Source organism: Mesitornis unicolor, unplaced genomic scaffold (assembly GCF_000695765.1).
Source record: "Mesitornis unicolor isolate BGI_N332 unplaced genomic scaffold, ASM69576v1 scaffold19211, whole genome shotgun sequence".
In the NCBI taxonomy this organism is placed as follows: domain Eukaryota; kingdom Metazoa; phylum Chordata; class Aves; order Mesitornithiformes; family Mesitornithidae; genus Mesitornis; species Mesitornis unicolor.
In genome coordinates, this window is record NW_010164882.1 from 43,891 (window position 1) to 65,500 (window position 21,610).

The 21,610-nt window shown below is 51.3% G+C and overlaps 1 protein-coding gene across 1 annotated transcript in view; it reads right to left on the minus strand.

The window, feature by feature from the left end:
- The window catches only part of PTPRF (protein tyrosine phosphatase, receptor type, F), a gene marked incomplete at its 5' end in the record, with an annotated part of 108,754 nt that overhangs the window by 40,118 nt on the left and 47,026 nt on the right, over nt 1–21,610 (minus strand). Inside the window, 7 exons of the mRNA XM_010194457.1 lie at nt 882–972; nt 1,679–1,932; nt 7,745–7,842; nt 8,485–9,063; nt 11,306–11,423; nt 13,888–13,914; nt 20,896–21,089. Coding sequence (XP_010192759.1) covers nt 882–972; nt 1,679–1,932; nt 7,745–7,842; nt 8,485–9,063; nt 11,306–11,423; nt 13,888–13,914; nt 20,896–21,089 — 1,361 coding nt within the window. The remainder of the gene's footprint in view (nt 1–881; nt 973–1,678; nt 1,933–7,744; nt 7,843–8,484; nt 9,064–11,305; nt 11,424–13,887; nt 13,915–20,895; nt 21,090–21,610) is intronic.

Here is a 21,610-nt window from a genome sequence, read left to right on the forward strand (position 1 = left end):
TTTATTTCTTGTGACATCTTCCAACTCCTGCAATGAAATGATGCAAAGGACCTACAGATGTGCTTCATGTGCAGAACAGATCCACCCATGCACAGCATGAGCCGAGACCCCATGGAAAAGACTGTGCCGCCATGTAATTAAAGATTAATGATAAGCACGGGCTTCTAAAACTCTGTAATTTCTGAGTGCTTCAAGCTTGCAACTTTGTTCTCTTAATAGACCATTCTTGGAATTTTTCCCTATGACTTTGTGGGGTTGGTGTGTGTGGGGATGAAAGAGCCCACAAACCCCTTGTGTGGGACTCTGCTGACACCTGCACGTGTACCACGCTACCGGTGTCGGAGGACTCCTGCACAGAATGAGCTGCATCTCGGAGTGAATGGGCTGCTGGATGCTGAAAGCCTTTAACAAGCAAGTGTGAAGGGAGCTTTGCAGGTTTCTTAGATACTAGCGTGAACTCTATATCCAGATTTCAGGCTTAGGTCCTATGTGGAGAGGGAAAAGCCTCCTGACAGTACACATTAATAAACTGCAAACTATACCTTTTTCTCCTAGCTTGTTTTCAAAATCGGCATGGTTGCTTCAGCTGAAAAAGGCTGCAAAGGGTGTACAACCAAGAGGGGATCTGTCCTGGTCAGAGCTTTGAGACACCCAAATGTGGTCCCTAAGGGGGCACATTCTGCCAGATGCCTCCTCCCTTGCTTGACTCCAGCCTCCTTCCTACAGGCTGTCACCAGCCAAGAAAGGCTGAGTGTACACCACACATCCCACAGCCGAAAATCTCTGTTTACAGTCTGCACCGATGTCACTGCACCCGTGCTGTTGCCAGGAGGCCTGGGGCAAAGCGTGATGAGCCACTTCCATCACTGCTAACATCCTACCTGGTCCAGCTCCATCTCATCGGGTGTTCTCCACCGAGCGGTCGGGGTGCTGGTGCTCTGATCCGCTGGCACCACCACGATGTAGTACCACCTGGGAAGGAAAGAAAGTGTAAGCACCTTGCACCTAAGTCATCTCTCCAAATGGTCACTAAATAACACACACCATATGCCTCCCAAGGACAACCTGCTCCTCTGCCTGCCCTCTACGCAGCAAAAGGGTTCGGTAAGGAAGAAGCTGGTTTTCCAGCTGCACCAGAGAGGAGAATGCTCCCATTAGCACTCATTAGGTTAATGAAGATCTACAGACTGCGCTCCAGAGGGTGGTGTAGGAGCTACGAGAAGGACATTTATATAATCGGATTGTAGCAAGAACCCTGGGGGAATCGTGCTTCAGCACAACGATGCCACAGTAACGAATAAGACTTCCACAAACTTGCTTTTTTAATCTCCTTGAGGTTTTAGGCATTATTTATTTAAAGGATATTATACAGTGTCAGAGAAAGTCCCTTCTGATCCTCAACTGTGTTTTCGCTGGTAGCATCTGGAGTATACCCACCAGGGTGAGGGCAAACTGTCAGAGAACTGTCTTAATTTTATTGTGCATACAGAAATATTTGCTCAGAAAGAGCCAGCAGCGTGATCCCACGTTACGGGTAAACGCCTGGCTCCGTACCACAGCCTGCTCAGAAATTTGCTCCCAGGCTACAAAATCCACAGGTCAGCAGAGGCCTGCCCTGCCTTCTTCCCCATCTCTAACTCCCCCCACCCTGCCTTCTCCACCCAGGCACGGCACCTACCTAACTGGCACAGTGGTCTGGACTTTGGGAAGGGCGAGCGTGAATTTTCCTTCCTGTATGTACTTGTTTGTGGCGATGGGTTTGCTCTGTAAGACATCAGGAGCGGTGCGGATGGAGACGAGGTGCTGGAGCCCCCCAGCACTGCTCCCGCGGTTCATTAGCACGAAAGAATAGTCTGTGTCTGGCTGCAGGTCACTTATGAGTTTCTTCATTGAGTGGCCATCCACCTCCACGCTCTGGCTATTGTACAGAATCTGAAACGGGAAAAGGACACGCTCATGTAGCCAGCAGCTGCTGATGAAAACTCACGCTCAAAATAGCAGCGCCGGAGACGACAATTTGGCTCTGGGCCCTCCCTCAGGTGGTTAAGCTACTGTGCGCTTCGTAAACAGCCATAAATCTTTAGGTAAAGAAGAGCAACTCCCAGCACAGGGTTGAACCGCGCTCCCTGTGCCTCGCAGCAATGGAGCCGAGAGGGGCGTCTCAGCGAATCCCGGGTGGCCGGCGCCAGCGGTGAGGCTGGCGGTGCCACACACGCCGGTTTTGGGGGAGCGATCCAGATGGCTGTGCTTTGCCCTCGTGTGGAGACGAATGGGGTTTTGTTTCTTGTCTCACGAGGCTACAACGCGCAATATGCTTGTGGTGTAAAATCCCGTCCGCTTTAAATCGGTGTCACTCCCGTGTCAACCAGCTGATGCCTGACAGAATGGTTAATGCAGAGCATCCCCCTCCCAGCAAGGTGACCAGGGATGGGGGAGGCTTACATGCCACACCAATGACCTGAGAAATCCTGTGCAGGGCTCACAAATTGGTACCCAAACCAGCGGCTCTGCAGGTGTGACACCCTGTTGCCATGACAACAGATGCTGGTGCTGCGCCAGCTGTGGGCAGGAGATTGCGCTGCTTTTTGCTGCCGCGCTTGCAGCGAGGCGCTGGTGGGCACACCAGGGCAGAGCTACTGGTGGCCTGGGGCAGCGGGCAGCCCCCATGCACAGCTTCCCCACTCCTCACCTAATGACACTTTCTCAGCACCCAAGTGCAGATATCCAGGACCCCCAGGGCAGAGCAGCCACGGCCACTGCTGTATCAGCTGCACCAAACAGCCCATCTACCCTGGTGACCTCGATCCCAATCCTGTTGGAGCAATCCCTGTACCCCTAAAGCTTGGGTGCTGCCTCTGCAAAGCCAGAAACTCAGACAGTTCCTGCAGACAGAGACAAACGGGGTGTAGAGAACCAGAGAAACCAGAGGTTGTGCCCCAACTGTGATAAACCAGTGTGTTTCCTTCCTGCAGGTGACCATCCAGCATGGCAGGGGAGTGCTGGACTCCTGATAGTGCTGCAGAGACACAGAATGCCAAAATTTGGCAAGGGCAGAGCCAGAGCATGTTAAACCATGGCAGCTATTATGTGCCACAGGCAGAGACCACACAGCAAAACCCCGTGCTCATTCCCACAACGGCCTTGAGAGAGAGAAGACAGCTCGGTGGAAGAAAAATTACTTGAAGTAAAGCAAATTTTTCACCAGCTGAGCTCTCAGTTCAGGCTGACACAGGCAGCAAGGGAGGAAGCAACCTTTCCTTCCAAGTCACCTTTATAGCAGGTGGCAGAAATCTGCAGAAAGCTGCTGGCTTGCTGGGACAAGGGCAGCTAATTAGCACTGCTCTAATATTTAGTGCTGCAGCTGGGAGGTGGAGGCATGCCCTGAAAAGTGGTCTAGACAACAGAGCACAGGGACTAAGGCTAGGCCTTAAATTTGCAGCTCTGCTTTTGTGTTATCCGAACAGCGTTACCCACAGCATGCTTCAAATCCTCTCCAGGTCACTTTGCATGGAGGTCGGGATAGGAAAAAAGACCTGGCTTTTTTGCTGCTGGGAAGAGACTCCCAACAGGTAACAGCAGCAGTGAGGAGCCAGCGGCGGAGGAGAGATGCAAACAACCTCGCCTGTTGCCATGTTTCAGTCTTCAGGGATGATCTGCAAAGGGAAGAACCAAGTACTAAAAGAACAGAGGTTTGCAGGGACATAGCCCCTGCTGGCTGCCCCATGTGCAGGAAAGGCTGCCAAAGGCAGGATGGCTGGAGGGAGTTGTTCTCTGCTGTGACTCCTCTTTAAGACGCTTTCTCCTGGGCTTTAATCCTTTTCTCCAAAGACATGTATATCAGATGTGTGCTAAAGGAAGGGAAAAAGATAAAATGAAGAAATGCCTCTTGTAGTGCTGGAATATCAGGTATTTCGTTGGCCGATTCCACCCTGCTCTGACACAGGTAGATGCAACAAAGAGCATTGGATTTCAGGGCAGCTTAGCAGCTTCGCTGTCTGTTCCAGCACCACCCCTCACAATGATACTGCTACAGTACAGGTCCAGATACTCCAGATGAAAGCAAGCCACGTATGTCCTAAGGGAGCAGCCCGACCTCACTTCATGTGCTCCAATGCAGACCTGAACAAATCCAGACTCCCAATATTTAGAGCTATGTTGGAAGGATGCAAAGCCCACAAAGGGTTCTGTTGCCTCTCAAGTGAGATTTCTTGTTAGGAAGTCTTCTCTAATGAAGGTACCATCAACTGCTTCTGCGTGTGCTGCTAGGGAGGACACTTGCCCACCACCAGCCCACGGATGAGGCATCTGCTGGGGACGTGGCTGTTCTCCTGGGGCAAGAGGTGGTGGAAAAGATGGTCAGGCACTTCAGTTCAGGCAGAGTTTCCCTGCTTGCTCTGCATAGGAACCAGCCAGGACACAGTCTCTGACTCAGTCCTGACTCCGTGAGATGATTTTTACTGCCATGCACAGAAATTTGTGTCCAAAGACAGTGAAACTGGCATTTGCAGTGCTTTCCCGAAGCATCCTCCGCCATCCCCGCTTTCACAGTTGCCGTAGCAGTTCGACGCTCCTTCACCTGCCATAACACATTGTTTTCTCAAATGTTATGCACCATTCGTTCAGGCCTCCACAGAAACCTTTCAGTAACGTAAGGGCTCAGAAACAGTCATTCGAGTGCAGCTGAAGATGCCCCGGAGCTCAAGCAGGAAAGCTATTTAGAGGTTGCACCATGGCCCACTGGCAGCTACTTAAGTCAGCAGCAGATTTGGCCCAAGGGCTCTGAACTGCCAAACACTGCTGACTAGCCCATGGATCGCTGTAAAAATGTCATTTGTGCTGCTCTTACGCACAAGGGATGATCTGCAAAGCTAGGTGGGTCCAAATGTCACCGCTGAAGGTCTGCTGCTTGATTTCAAGGCAGTAAGGAATGCACTGAACTAAAAGATGAAAAGGCATGTAGTGTGCACCACTGGAAAAGATAATTACTCAGTGGAAACGTAGACGAGGTTGCCTTTTGGGGGTGCAGGAGTAAATTACTACATTCTGTGAGAAAGCTCTGCCCAGCATTCTCAGGGGTTATTTCTGAACCTCTGTGGTAATTTTCTAAGGGTGTTATTCCTTCTCCCAGTTCATAAAATACCTTGTGATGCTGCCTTCTGTTCTGCTTTTAAGTTGGAGAATGTGTCTCAGAAAAATGCAGTTTCCCCAAGGAGAAGGTTGTATCTGCCGTGAACTTTCCATGAAACCTCCAGAAGAGCTTTCTGCAAGGAACCAGAAAGGAAGAGTGCCTCTGGTCCACCACAACCGCTGGGCAACATTTTACAAGGAATTTCTCTCCTGGGCCAGAAGAAGCGGTGCAAACTCCCCACAGAGAACTCAAACCTTCATTATTGATTTGGTGGCAATGAAAATTCCTAAGGTCTCAGTTCATCCCCTATAAAAAATTAGCACCAGTCCTGCCTGTGCCTCACTATTCATTGTCAGAACAATATCTACTTTAATTAAATCTGTTAAAGTAGAATATGACGCCCTCTGGGACATAGATTTAGCATGAGACTGTTTATCAAGTGTAGATAATACTAATTGTTCCCATGGAGATTTATCTGCTATGCTAGTTACAGTATTAGGCTCTGTCCTCAGCATCCCCATGTGCCTGAATTAGAGGAGAGAGGTGAACCTTGTTTATAGCGAGACAAAGCACTGAAGGTTAAGGATTTCTTTCGTTAGTGATCTGGAGCTGACCCTCTTAGCTTCTGGCCTTGACTCATGCGTGTCTGCAAGTCTGAGAATATTAATAGAAAGAAGGCCCTATTAGAGAAATATCCTTGTAACGCTCCTGTTTGCATGACTGCTCCGCAGTTAGCAAGTGGCTAATGCCATCTGCTCCTGTGTCATCTGAGGGTTAACCCGCAGCAGGGGCAGACCCTGAGTCACCGGCTGTGTGAGCAATTGCAGCTACCAGGCTGAGACAAGGCATCAGCATTACGCAGTTGGCTCCTGGCTACCTCCAACCACTCCACCATCCTTACGTGGTGGTAATGCTCCAAAGGTCACGCTGTCCCTTTCTAGCACTGCGCTGTCAGGCAGGGACGTGGGCTTCGTGCCACAAAAATAAGGCGAGACGAAGCAGACTGGTTCTTCAGCAGAGTGCAAAGTAACAGAGATCGGCGAAGCTCCTTGCGGCCAGATATCTGAACACTGATCCTAGCACACTCTACATCTGGGGAAGCTTTGAATACCACAAAGTCTCCACAAAAGCCTTGTCTGCTTTAGCTAAACCGTGCATGTTAACAAGTGTCTGCTATCGATCATAGTAATTCAGCTTTAGGATTTAAACAAGGAGAGTTAGTAACAGGGAAGGGGAGGTGCTCACACACTTTGATGTGGATGCAGTTCAAGACCTTCCTCTGGCCATGGATCTCCCACAGCTCGTGCAGGCCTTACATGTGGTTTTTAGGCACAGCACGGCAGGGTGCATGGGCAAGGAGGAAGGGAAGTCACGCTGCTCGACACCCAGAGGCAGCAGACAGCATCCTTGGCGATGTGATGTGTTGGTCTTGTTTCTTGAGGGAGAGAAGCTGCACTGAGATCTGCAGACATTTCCACCACGCTCGAGTCTTTTACCCATGTCAACCACACTGGGGGACAGACAAGAGCAGGAGGACATTGGGTCATCAGTGTTGTCTACATCCAAAACTGTGCTGGAGAAGAGAGCAGCAGCCGCTCCTGCAGAGACACTGACACATCCTGTGCTGCTCACACTTGTACACCTCCTGGAAGGGTGATGATGCTTCTCTCCTTCACTCTCTGAGATTATGCATCTGGTCTGATGCTCTGAAATAAAGGCAATCTGGATGTTTGAGACACGTTGCAGAAGGAGTCACTCTTAGTTTGATTCAGTGGCTGGGTTTTTAGACCAAATCATGCTGGGAATCTCTTTTGATTAAAACATGTCATGATCTCTTCCAATTAAACCATATTTTCAATCACACTTCGACTCTGAGTCGGGCATCTGGACAAGCTTGTGTAACCACTGTCATGGAGCTGCAATGGCCAGCCTGACTGGTAGGCTCCAGCCGAGTGATACCAGCTAACAGGATACTTGACAAAGCTGAGGGAGGGGTGAAGCACTGATTGGGACTGCGTGAGCAACCACTGGAACCGCTCATTGGAAAAGCATCAGCGATTTAGGCTGCCAGACCAGTTTCTATTCCCCTTCAGAAAGCCAAGTAATTCAGGGGCACTATCAAGGGAAAAGCGGGTACTTAGCAAAAGTTGCTATGGTCAAGATGGGTTTCTACTTCAATGGTGAGAAGGCAGAAATACATATTACGATCCCCAAGATATCCTCAGGCTGCCTCTGCCCAGTGCATGCCTTCACTGCTTGGTGTTTCCTGTTGGTGTGCTTCAGCCAACGCTCCACAACTGATCAAAAGAGAAAGAAATCAACAAAACTACACCACCTCCTGGCCTAAGAGGAGTGAGAAGAGGGAAAGGAAGCAGCAGTGTGCTCTACTGTGCGCCACGGTTCACATGTGGGTGCTCAAAAGCAAGAGTGGCCACGTAACCTGGGCTTGGAGATCTGAGCTCCACGAGACCCCAGGCCAGTGAGCAACACGACCCTGACGTGCTGGTCTCTTGTCTGATGGCCTGAAAACATCACGTGGCAGGTCAAGATGCTACTTTCCCCTGTCCTGCTCGCTGCCACAGGTCAAGCTCCCCGTCCTCTGCATCACACCCTTACCTTGAAAGGCACTGCAGATTTATAGGAGTCAGGCACTTCCCAGCTCAGCAACACAGACGTCTTCATGACGGCATTGACGCGGAAGTTCTTAGCAAACACTGAAATGAAAAACAAGATATTTGAGCACTGCAAGGCCAAGCCAGGAGGGAGCCAGGCAGCAGCTCGGCTCCAAGTCTCTCTTTGTCTAACTCAGCAGCAGAGGTCAAAGAGTTCAGCTACAGCAGAGAAGTGAGAGATGAGGAGAAGAGAGCAGCAGCCTTTTACCAAGACTCCAGTCTCCGGTGGAGTTTCGTTTTTTGACTATACTTTCCAGCATGACAGAAAGGAAGCTGTAGGCTGAACCGTAGCCTTCCTCTCTCCCCCCTCCACTCATACTGTCTTGGCCCTTTGCCACGATCAAAGAACAGTGGTGCTCGCGTACTGGATCTGCAGCTGATCCTACCCAGCCGCGTGCTCCAGTTCAAGCAAGAGCCTTTCAAGTAGAGATAAAACAGCAAAAGTGTGCCTGTGGAGAGACAAAGGCAATTAAGCTACCACCAAAGGCCCTCTTCTCCCAAATGGCAACTTTAAGGAAACCTTCCTTGAGCCTTCCCTCGCTGAACTAGTGTTAGTCTAGGGAGCCACACAGTACCTGATCTCATTAGTCAAGAGCAAAGGGGAGCGTAGCCTCATGAACCGAAGCAAAGGTCCCTGTCCTGGAGGCTGAGCTTGCTGTTAGGGCTCGTTAGAGGGGCACTTACCTTGCTCAACAGGCATGGTCCGGGACTGGATGCTGGGGCTGAGCGGCCCAACCCCCTTATTGGTGCGGGCCCTCACTTTGATGTCGTAAGTGGTATCGGGCTTCAAATTCGTCAAAGTGATACTTGTGTCCTTGGTGATGTTAACCAGGTCCTGCTGGCTATTTATGTCCCTGTATACCACTGTGTAGTTGACGATCTTGCCGTTTCTCTCTGCCAAGACCGGGGGGTCCCACGCGACCTCTGTGGTGGAAGTGGTGAGCCCCACCACGCGCAGGTTTTGCGGGAAACCGCTCGGCACGTCTTCCGCCGTAGTGATCTCCTTCTCAAACTCCTCTCCTGGGCCAGCTCTGTTCTTGGCAGACAATTTGAAGAGGTATGTGGCCCCCTTGTGCAGGTTGGTCACGGTGTAGTGATGGTCTCTCTTCCCGAAGTCTATCGTGTTCATCTTTTCCTCATCAAGGCGTCTGTACTGCAGCCGGTAACCCAGCAGCTCCCCTACCATCTCCTTGGGTGGGTGCCACTGGATGAGGGCTGTGTTCATGGCTGTCGTGCTAATCATCATGGTGGGCTTCCCCGGGACTGCAACATAAACACACAATGACCATCTATAGCCTGGGAGGAGGGGAAGGAAGGACCCGCTTCCGTGCTGCTCAGTCCGTGAGGATTGAGGAAAGTGGGAAAGTTCAGACAACAGGGTGAAGAGGATGACAGACAATTCACATGGATAGAGGCAGACCGACCCCAATCCGGTGGCGAGGGAAGCTGGAGCCAGCCAGCCCTTGGCTGCCATTCTCCCATGTGCTGCCATCTAAACAGGGACTAAATTCCGCCATATCCAGCCCCCTCTTACAGGAAATGTTTAAGGTACCTCAAAGCACCAGAGAAGATCTGAATCCCGTCCTGCCAACCAGTGGTCTTCAGACACTCCGGCCAGTGCACAGCACCAGGCCACGCCGGCCCCGGTGCACTGGACCACCACAGACACACAGAAGCCCGAGTCCAGCGCCCTGATCTGTCTGAAGGCAGACAAATTTCATCCTGAAACCTTGCAGTTTTACCATCTGCAGAGGCAGTGAGCAGAGCTGGGCGGGCTGTTTGCCATCAGAATGCATTTTGGTTTAGCTGAGGAGCAGATTCGTGATGTCAGTGTCGATGTGAGAGGTGAACACAAGCGTTCCACAGGATTTTTGCTTATGCTGCACAAGTCAAGGGGTGTTGCCGTCACTGGTTAGGAACTGATGGCTTTAAACTGATGGTTTAATACCTTGATCTCCTTCAGTTAAAAAAAGGATGCGTCTTCACTTCAGATCAGCTCAGATTTGTAAACAAATCAACTGATAGGGAAGATACCCAGACTCAAAGGGACGGGGCCATTGACATGAGAACGAAAATGGGATTGTAGCCAAACCCAGTTAAATATCCTTGCACCGTTTTGAAATGTATGAGCCCACAGATGAGCACAGAGCACAACGCATTTGACAGAATTATGCCTCGATTTTGCCATCAGAGGGCGATACCAACACTCCCCTTTGAGGTCAAGCCTGCAGACGAGCCCGTACACAAGCAGCTCTGGGGGTGGTTTTGTAGGTATTTAAGACATGCAATTACATTTTCACTGTCAGTGCCACACTCCTTGCACTCATAATACAATCTCTAACAGCAGCTAGTATTAAGGGACATATTATTTTCAAAGCAGATCTCAAATATTAACTTTAAAAGTGCATCATAACATGGGAAGACCCACTGTGGTTTTCAGTGCAACACTGGGATGTTTAGGAAGCTTTTCCTGTTTATAGGACAGCTGTAGCAATTTGATGAACAGAGCGTACATCATGGCGAGGCACAAGGGAGACAGCATTTGAGACTGTGACAGTGGAAACTACCTCTGGAGCTCCCCACATGCAGCGCGGAGGAGACGGCAAGCTGTTCCTTGTTTAAAAGCACCAGGAACAAAACGCTCTCGGTTTGCACAAGCTGCATTCCCATAATAACAAGTGGTAAATACTGCTCCTGCTGCCCGTGTGAGAAGCAGCGGGATTACCAGCTGTAGGACAGGTCTAGTGAGTGGAAATCGAGGACAAGCCAATGTCAACTAGTTGGTGCCACCGCCAAAGGTTAAGCGTGACTGCATCCGGAGGAAAACACCTGATGAGCTCCTGGGTGCCCCTGCTCCAGGCTGTGTTGCAATAGGCACGGGGAACGAGTCTCTACTGAGACAGCAGAACCGAACTGGCTGGGATCACCAGGACCTAGAAGTCGTGTCCACAGCACTCCCATGGCAGGATTTGTTGCATTCCACATTTTACCATGGCTCTAGGAGCAGCCGGGGTCAGCTATGGAAGCCTGGGGAGGCAGCAGTAGCAACGGCCAGGGGAGGAGCTGAGAAGCCCCTCCGAGGAGCCCTCTGTGGCAGGGGCCATCCCAGGCGGCACTGCAGTCACCACAGAAAGCAAGAAATGGCACTCGCCTATGGGAACAAGGTGAGGACAGGCCATGACTCCGAAGCTGAGGGAGGGCCTGCACTTTCAGGCTTCCTCTTCCCAGGTCTCTGGACTATGCAGATGAGCTCAGACCCTTGAGTTTCACTGCCCTCTCACGGGCCCTGGCAGCGTCTGTCCATCTGTTTGCTGCACTTTGCTCAGGTGGTCCAGTGGCAAAGCCTGTGAGTGAGGGGCTGGAGATCACAAGAGTCTGTACCTTACAGCGTCTCCAGCCCTCTGGCTTCCTCCTGTACAGGTGCCTCGGCCATACTCCCCATGCACCTCTTGGGAGGTTTTACCACCACCCCTAGGAGGCTGTGGGATCCGCTCCCCACACTCACCTGCCCCTGTGGTGGTGATGACTTTCGGTTTGCTGCGGGCACCATCTCCTTTGGTGGTGTAGGCAGCGACTGTGACGGAGTAGGTGGTTTCTGGCAGCAGGCCTCCGATCACCGTCTCCTGGGAGCACATCCATGCGGCGGAGAAGAAGCAAACGAGAAGAGCAAATAAGTGTTACTGGAGTGAGCAAAGGGAGGGCACTGGGTTCAGCATCTCCAACAGCAACACACCAACACGCTCGCTGGCTCACGCTCATGCATCACACTCATGCACACACATCTTGCATGGAGCCAGCAAACAACAGTCGCTGCCACTCCAACACTCACCTGCCTAATTTCGACCCCTGCCTACACTTGGCTTTTCCAGGGACCCACCAGCAACGTGTGCCAGCAGCTGTGCTCTCCCACAGCTCCTGCCAAGAGGGAGATCTGCTCCAGAGATGGTCCTCTGTGAAGCCTGCCACAGCAAGCCTGAGAGTAAGAGGACTGTGGAGCTGTGAACCAGAGCAAAAGCCAGTTCAGCTGGCTGCGGAAACCTCGTGGGGGCTAATTTGGGGATTTTTAAAGCTGTCTCTGGCAGCAGAGCCGCAGGGAGCGCAGAGAGGCAACGCAGACAGCAGCACGGCAATGCCAGGCGCGGGGCCCTGGGGAAGGAGCACCTGCAGCACCGCATTCACCCTCCCTGCCAGGCGCGGTGTTGTAGGGATGGGATAGGGTCAGCGCAAGGCGTTGGCAAGACCTGGAGGGAAAACCCTGCGCCGTGGGAGGTCTGGGAGGAGGGCGGGCTTGGCAGGCTGCTAGCGCCCTTGCATGCTCTGGCTTTCTCTGGGCAGGAGGAGGGCATGGCTCCGCACTTCAATGTGAGATCAAAGAGGGGAGCACTGCTCCTCCCTCCTGGCCCCCAGCAGCAACGTGATTTGTGCCAAGCCGGGCTGGCCAGGCCTGCAAACGAGCAAGCACAGCGAGCTCAGCAGCTCCCAGCGAGCCCAGGGAAGGTACCCCCGAACGGCATTCATCTGTGGATGCTGTGAAAGGGACCGGGGCCATTAGCACTAAGAACCCATCAGGTCAGGGAGCAAGAGACAACTGGGCTGGAGAAGGGGCTGGGGAAGCTTCTGGAAAGGAGGCAGAGGCTCTGCGTTGGTTATTTACCCTTTCAGACAAGAAGAGGAGCAGAGATGGAGAGGGTTAAGCTCAAGTCTGAGGACAGGCTGCATGGGCACACTCAGAGGCTGCTCCAAGGGTCTGATCTCTGCCTGGGGGATCCTTGCCAGCTTGAGGGGTACGAGGGGCGCCTGTGGTTGCTCTCAGAGCTCAGCCAGTTTCCCATCACTCACTCGCACAAACACCCACGCTATTAAACCTGCTGATTTCCAGTCAGTGCTGCTGGTTCAGGTTACCTGCCCAGACTTACTCATCAAAATCACCGTGTTACCATCGCGGAACCAGCCAGCCCAGAGAAAAATCGACAAGCACCAACAAGAACCCCGCCAAAATCACCGTGTGAACCAGAGTCTGATCCCAACTCCGCCCCTGCAGCAGGATCGTGTGTGCGGGCGAGCGGCCGCACAGTCCGACCGGTGCCAATGGACCCGCGGGGGGAAGCACTCACACAAAAACCTGCAGATTCTGAACGCCCCAAGAGGATTCACTCTTCCCAAATCCATGCAAAGAGAAATTCTCACGCAAAAAAGCATGCCACCGGGAGCCAAGCAAGCGAGCTGGGAGGCGGGGAGAGAGACGAGGGATGGATGAAAGAAGGTCTGATTGCATAATGTAAACACAGCGCTGGCATGACAAAGCCACTCTGAGCGAGAATCCTCCGTGTAAAGCAGGAGAGGTGTCTGTCGTGCAGGGGAAGCTCCCAGCAGGGCCCGTAATTGAATTGCTGACTCTAAAAAGGTAGTTTTCGAGTTTGTTCCTCCAAATTTGTATCTCAGAATTATGTGGGGAAAATTGGATTTAACTGCTTCAATGTGATTGTTAAGCCACTCCGAGCGAGAATCCTCCGTGTAAAGCAGGAGGAGAGGCGTCTGTCGTGCAGGGGAAGCTCCCAGCAGGGCCCGTAATTGAATTGCTGACTCTAAAAAGGTAGTTTTCGAGTTTGTTCCTCCAAATTTGTATCTCAGAATTATGTGGGGAAAATTGGATTTAACTGCTTCAATGTGATTGTTTTCTTATTACCTATCTGTGTTGCAGCCAAAGGTCACAGTTGAGAGTGTAGGTTATTTTTCATAACTACGATCAATGTGGTTTAAAGATTAGATATCTGATTTTGCCATGTAACTCTACTGCAGAAAGTAGGATGCACCTCCTGAGTCGATCACTTGAGCCTGCCTAAAACTGCACTGCAACAAGCTGGAAAAACAGATTCTAGGAAATGTCAATTGCTTTTCTGCATTTAGCAGCAATCTAAATCCCAATTTTCTCTGGATTTGCTGCTTGCGGAAGGTTTCACAATGTAACTCTCCAGCCTCATTAAGGGAGTGAAAAGGATGTTCTGACAGCGCTGTGTCTACAAAATTCACAGATCGATTTACCAAACCCCTCTTTTCCAACCTGGAATACACACAAGTGGTACTTACGTGGTCGACGGAGTCCTCAGCTCGCCACTGACGGGGGAGAAAGGAAGGAGGAGAGAAAAATGGAGACACAGAATTTTAAGGGGCAACGTGTAGGAAGGGGATGACGACGACGACAACAGCAGGGGTTAGCAGGATTGGGTTGGGGGGGATTACAACACTTATAACACAGAGGGTCACCTGGCACAGGCTGTGCCAAGGGAAGAAATGGCACAGAGCAATCTTCTACATGCTGCTAGCCTGCGCGGGAGGTCTGAGATCATTCACACCAACAGAGGCAAAAAGCTTCCTTCTCATACAGATGGAGAGGTCACCACTTCCTAACTCTGCAGCCCTCTCCCCTTCTGGCTTCCTTTGCGCTTTTCTGCCTCTTCCACGAGCAGAAGCAAGAAGGGACAGCTTGTACCAACACGGCTCTGGGGCTGACTGCTGCCCCACCAGCCACTCACAGCAGTTTTCTGGCCTAACCTCCAGTTTCTCTCCTAGTGATCCTCTCCTGTTGAGAGCCAAAGACTTCAATGCACAAAACTCAGAGGGAACTCTCTGCAGGGAAGCACCAATGCACCATTTACAGAGCTTCTCTTTATCATTCACAAGAAGAAAGAAAGAAGGAAAACCGAGAAGCGCTGTCTCTTGTGGACACTGCAAGAGAGGTTGAGATCCTACCTAGAGCTCCACACTAAGATGCTCCTCTCCAACAGCGCTGCATTGGCTTGGAGCAAGGCTCAAACTGGTGCAGGTGGTGAGGAAATAGCTCCTCACTCCCACTTACACAACACCAAATGGCAAACACTCATTTGGCCAGAGCAGCCCTGCAGGTAAGGCTTCTACACAAATCATTTCCCAGCTAAAGTTCACGCGTGTTCCCAAATTAGGGCTCTGAAGAAGGGATGCACAGGTCTCTGGCTGGATTTGGGGTTCTAAGGCATCAAAACTGTACGAAGGTGGTGAGGTTTAGCAGGTCTTGGCTGCTGCCACGCATGCCCGTAGCACTGCTCTTTGTAGCTGGCGCACCAAGGCAAGGTCTGCGGAGATCACAGCGAGCTCTCCCAGCCAAGGTGATGTGTTACATCTGAGGTTACTAAATCTGCCTGCAGGAAGCACCGGTCAATGGGTTTGAGCAGAGATTAAAGTGGAAGATGGGTATTATTGCCCCTGACTCACAGCGTGCGCCTTGCAAGCCTTACTTCTGAGCCTGAGCTGCCAGCTGTGAAATGGAGCTCAGATACCAACTTCCTCAGGACACTGAGAAGCCCAGCAAATGCTGCTGAAGTGCCCAGGAACCTGCAAGTGCTGCAGAAGTACTCAATGGTATTAAAGCTGCACGCTGCTTCTTGTGCTCAGGCTGTTTGAGGTGGCTCACCCAGGCTGCAGCTTATCACAGCAGCAAGGTGCTCTCCTCAGCAGTAAAATACACGGCATACCTTCAAAATATTTGTTATTTTATCCTCTAAATTCAGAAAGAAGCACCTATTGGAGAAACGGCCCACTAAGATATAGTTCACTGATTTGATGCCATGAGACCGCAGTAGAATTATCCCCCTAAAACATCTTAAAATTTAATTTCAGCAAAGAGGTCAAGTTGTCCCTAAAGATTTCCTATAAAGCCAAGGCCCTCACTATGTATTGTGCTCACTAAATGCCCTCTTTCCACACACATCTTGGTGTTATTTCCAGTGTTGTGTGCTTAGCTCAACCCAGGTCCTTGCTGTTGCTGCCCTACCTGCACCAGCCAGCCCACACGGTGGTCGACAGCCGCAGAGCACCTTGCTGATCTAAAACCTGGCCAAAGTCTTGCTACAGGAAGGGTATGAGCAGCTCGCTCCCCTAGAAGAACACCTCTGCTGCACACCACGTCCCTGCTGGATGGGGCCATGTGGATGGTAACAGCCTCTGTGTAGCTGCAGGAGCAGAAGGTGACACCTTACTGCAATGGGCTCAGGAGGCAACCGCATCTCACAGCCCCTCACACCACTGCTGGGAGTTTATCGCTCGTTCGGATTATAGAGCAAGCGTTTAATGTTCCGATGCTGTTTGCTCTTATGTTGCAGAGGACTTTAATCTTGCATCAGATAAGAGCGTAAAGAAACGCCTTGAGATCTGTGCTGGAGGAATACCAGCGAAAAGCCAGGCCTGCATAAATACCCTGGTATAAATTCAATGTCATTATGAAAACATCATCTGCAGATCACAACATTTCCTTCCTTCAACTAGCTCAATTGCTTCTTAACTGTTTAAGGTTGGTCAGTAAGACAAATTGATCTGAAAAGCCCAGAAGCTGTCATAAAAAGAGCTCAGACAGTGCCGTGCGGATGAGGCAGGATGGCTCAGGGAAGTGCTAAAGCCAACAGTGTGTATTTATGGCAGCTGCAATGCTTTAACGTTTCATTTTACACTTCAACACCGCACAGCGTAGTCATGTCTCACAAGGGAATGACTGTTTTCCCTGACCATGGCTCTTGCAAAAGACAGACGCAAGCCCTCCTAAACAGCCTCTGTTATGGGAAGCGGATATTGGGGTTTTCCTGCTGATCCTCCTTCTCTCTGCTTCAGTGACTGCGGTGCAACAGTGAAACGCCAGATGTAAACTCAGCCTGTGGGATGCGGAGGGCTCCGAGGACACCAGAACTTCATCTCTGTCCACTACTGAAATGCCCCTTGGATGGTGCCTTTCCGTTTTGTTCCACTCACGGAGCAGGGTACATCTCACCTTCCTGCCAGACTCTTACCCGGATGAATACACATGCACGAGGAGTTGCTCCAAGCAGATGCTGATAAAGATCCTTGACTGTCACCCTGCCAGAGAGGGAGGCTGTAAATTCCTCTGGTTTGTGCCTGGGGTGGGCACTGCCCAGGGAGAACAGGAGTCTCTGCTTCCCCTTCTTCCTTTGATCTCAATCCAGCAGCTTGAAGTGCTTGCTGTTACTTCTTTCTGCTCTTCTGAAGCAAGTTGGTGGGCCGTGCACTCAGTGTTCATGCTGGATGGAGAATTGCTGCCACGCAATCTTCCTGTGAGCCTGCAGCCCTTCTCATGGGCAGCAAACCTCTCCCCGGCCATGACTTTGTTTGCAGAGCAGGAGGAGGAGGTGGCAGGAGACCTCTGCAAAGCCTGACCTCCTTGTACCCAGCTGTACCCAGCCAGCTCCCACCAGCACAAGCTGCAAAGCTCTCTGGGCAGGCCCCGGATCTGCAGAGGGCTGTAAGCAGTGAGGCCAATGTGCACATCACATCCCCAGAGCGATGCAGGCAGGAGGCTCCCTGGCAAAAACGCTGCCCAGTGAAGGGCAGAAGCAGCTGTTGGTGCCATGTGGCAGAATGGGGAGAAAGGCCCCTCAAGACATCCCAGTCTGGACTGAGGACAAGCAGACTGGGAGCAGGACACAATGGATCAACGCCTAGATTCACGCAGGGTCCAGCTGCCTGTCTTGGAGAGAGCAAACAAGAACAAAACTGGGAAAACAAAACAAAACTGAGACCGCATCTGGAATATTGCGTCCAGTTCTGGGCTCCTCAGTTCAAGAAGGACAGGAACTGCTGGAGAGAGTCCAGCGTAGGGCTACAAAGATGATCAAGGGAGTGGAGCATCTCCCTTCTGAGGAGCGGCTGAGGGAGCTGGGGCTCTTTAGTTTGCAGAAGAGGAGACTGAGGGGAGACCTCATTCATGTTTATAAATATTTAAAGGGTGAGTGTCACGAGGATGGAGCCAGGCTCTTCTCGGTGACAAACAATGATAGGACAAGGGGTAACGGACACAAACTGGAACACAGGAGGTTCCACTTCAATTGGAGAAGAAACTTCTTCTCAGTGAGGGTGACAGAGCCCTGGCCCAGGCTGCCCAGAGAGGTTGTGGAGTCTCCTTCTCTGCAGACATTCAAAATCCGCCTGGACGCCTTCCTGTGTAACCTCATCTGGGTGTTCCTGCTCCGGCAGGGGGGTTGGACTGGATGAGCTTTTGAGGTCCCTTCCAATCCCTAATGTTCTGTGATTCTGTGAAAGCAAGTGGGCTCCTGCCCTGCCCTAAATAACCTAATGCTTGTGCCCCATGGCCCTGCTATCCCCTGTTCCCTTAAGCCAGTGAGGATGCATACAAGAGTGATGGGCCACAGCCAAGAGCCTTTACCGGTGCTCCTGCTCCTATCAAATGCTCTCTCAGTGCCAGGATGCCTTGCACACAGAGCCAGGAACCTGCATTGCCTGCAGCAGGAGGGAAAGGAGACCCAGGGCACAGGAATTAATCTTCTGCCATCACCCACCACGGGACCTGACTGAGCCACGATGGGCAGGGCCTGCGCAGGAGGTGGTGTGGGTATGTGACCCAGCTCTGCACCGATACCATCGCTGTCACTGGGTGCTCCTCCACACGGCACAGTCACAATTGCTTGTCCATCAGTCTGTTGGTAGGAGGTGATGGCTCAGACTGGAAGGCACAGAGAACTCTGACGGAGGTAATCAGTCACAGGTACAGCCACAGAGGGGAGGGAGAGGCCTCAGCTCCATCACAGGACCTTCCAAACACCCGGTTACTCTCCCTAGGCAGGAGGCTGTAAAATAAAATGTGATCCCCCACTACTCTGCTGATGGTTTAGTCCTTCCTGCTCAAATGGTTTTGAAAACTCAGAATCTATATTATCTGCACAGCTAACATCTCCATTCCCTTTCCTTTTTCCTTTCATCTTCGTTTACTCTCTGAATTTCTCATCTTCAATCAGCAAAAAATCCTGAGTCAGCTTTAATACTAGTGTCTTCATACCATGTGCAAGAAGCAGATTACGTGGTATGTACCTCCTCAAAATCACCAAACAACCTGGCTAGGCAGAAGAGGGGCTCTCTGCCTACATGCCCAGAGAATTTCTTCCCTGACCCCAGAGCTTCAATCAGTTTAATTCTCTCCCTGTGCACTGGCATAAATGTTTATGAATGTTTATGAGCGCTGAACTGCGGCTATATTCTAGCCATCTTCATCCTGTGACCTTCAGGGACAGGAGTTCCAGTGAATCTTCTTTGTCTTCTTCTATAGAAAATAACTCCTCCAAGACCACTCGTTAAAGTTGGAGCTGGCTGCTTGCAAAGACACGCGCTGCTGTACTGAAAGATGGCAGCTCTTACAGGGTTCCTCAGCTTCTGGAGCAGATGTATTTCATCACAAGCACGGGTCATGCTTGGCTTCTCACTCTTTTGGGAAATAAAGATCTCTTCTGCCAAGTCAGTGAAGCCTCTTCCCTGCAGGGTCATCATCAGTTTATCCCAAGACTGGCAATGACTCCTCCAGAGCAGTCACTTCTCTGCAACTATCTTTTGGCCTGCACTTTCATTCCAAGATTACAGTGGATGAGCCTGGGACCATACATGCCAGGAAAAAAGAAATCACAGCCATCAAGAGCTTTCCCACATCAATTCACCAAATACAAAGGACTGGTAAGCGGTCTGACAGGCCAGGAAACTTCAAGCAACTTGCCTCCTTGATGCACACATTCAAAATAATGCAAAATGCTTGGAAAGTTTCTGGCTCTGGCATCCTCGTTCCTGCACATTAGCATGGGGTTTTCTTTCTCTGAAATGGATGAGTAAGGAGTGAAAGCAGAACTGGCTGGGCAAGCGTAAAATATTTGAAAACACCAAGAACAGCATTGCCAACTTCGCCCACCTGCGCTTGGGACCAACCCATTAACTCCAACCTCCAGCTGAACAACACAGCATCAATTGTTCAAACAACACAGAAGATTATATCCTCCTGGAATAAGTAAAGGGCAGGAAGCAGCTTTTCTAACGATTAAAATAAGGCAACATCTGAAACATAAACAGAGACGTGCCCCAGACAACACTGCAAGGTCCCTCAAAGCATTTTCTCTCTTTAAAGTTTCCCCCTTTTCACATTATTACTGAGTTTTAGCCTTCAGAATATGAATGGGGAGTAAAGCTACTTCCGTGCACTGCACTCCCCGCTGACACACGTATAAATGATTCACAGCTGCATTCAGGAGGCAGATCAATTAATCGTTGCAGCTCTCCAGTATTTATATTGGGCATCATTCAAGCAAGCCAGCTCGGAATCGATTACTCGTCGCTTCCAACAGCAGCAGATCCTGTACTTCATTTATACGATTATCTTTGTTGAGAACAGCACGGGTCATCCAGGACCAAGGGCCCTTGCTCCAAAGAGAAGTTGTGTTTCAGCACAGACAGAGCACCAAAAACCTCCCTGGACCCTAGGAAGGAGGCAACTCTGTGTTGCTGGGCTGAGCAGAGAGTGTAACCATACCTGGAGCGCTGTGTGGGAACAGGGCCTCAGCTCACAGCCCCTGAGGTATCCAGGAGACGGCATAAACATGAGCAGGCTGTTGTAGGAATTGCAGAGGGCAAAGTTTCTCACAGGCAATGTGGGCCTGTACCTTGCTTCCCCCCTACCCCAGCCCTACCCAGACCCAGTTGGCTTCACCTAGTTTGGTTTCAAGAGGCAATGCAAGGCCAAGTCCCTGCCTTGCAAAAGCAGGAGGGAAGGGAGGCTTTGCTGAGGCACAGGAGGGCTGTCCTGTCCTGTACACTGTGTGCTGTGCCCATCCAACGGTGCAGAGCCACCCCCGTGCCCTACAAGCAGGCAGCACCTTGGTGGACTCTGCTGAGAGAGAGAAGCTTCACCCTACACACAGTCAGCATCACAGACGAAGCAGACTCAAGCCTTATTTAAAACTCTCCGATGGTTTATAACCTGACTGGCAAAACACAATTTGCTACTGCTGGAGTCTGCACAGGACATGGCAGGTGGAGAGGTACATGTTGGAGAAGGAGTAAGAGAGGAGCACCATTCAATACACCATCTTTCCTACAGCAACCCTTTCCTGATTGAACTTTTTACCCATTTGTAAGCCACAGTTTAGGGATAAACTGTTCACCTTGCTCAGGCAGAGCTGAGACCCATGAGAGGAGGCCAAGAAACGCTTGGATCCAGCCAGCCTGGCCCTCTATGGAGAGGGAAGGTGCCGTGCCCACCACCCTGCGGTCCCCACACTGTACCTGTGCTTCCGACAGCATGACGTCCTTGATCACCGGCTGCCCTCGGGGCTCATTGTTTTCCAGCTTCACGTAGGTGACCTGGTACCCGCGGATCTGCCCGTGCTGCTTGTTGGAGATGGGCAGCTTCCAGCTCACCCGGATGGCAGTCGAATTCACGGACTCCACCTCCACCTTTCGCGGTGGGGCACTGGGCACTGCAACACACACAGGACGGACAGTTAGCAGGGAGCACACCATCGCTGCGAGACCTTTGATGCCTTCCCTCCACCTCACTGCAAGGACTGCCCTGATAGCACAGGTACCTGCCCAGGAGGTCACACTGCAGTTTTCCACTGCGACCACATGCCTGACCCTTTCCCAGCATCCAAGCACTTTTGCTGCTCTCTGTGGGAAAGAGCACGACTGTGGTGTCCATGAGCACCCACAATAAGTCACTGTGCTGGATCAGACCCCAGGTCCATCTATCCCTCTTTTAGTCTCCTTTGTTTGCAGGGAAGAATAGAAGAATACAGCAGAATATAAAGAATATTGCAACCACCTGGGGCAGGGGTTTTGAAGCCTTTTTTGCATCCTGCCTGTCACAACACCTCCTCTCAGATCCCTCTGCACACATCTAAACGCAGTCCAACAGCCCCAGGTAGCGCAGCTGGGTGCTGAGGCTGCCTTGCGGGGAGCCCTGGTACCTGCCACCAGCCAGAGCGCGCACACCCTCCTC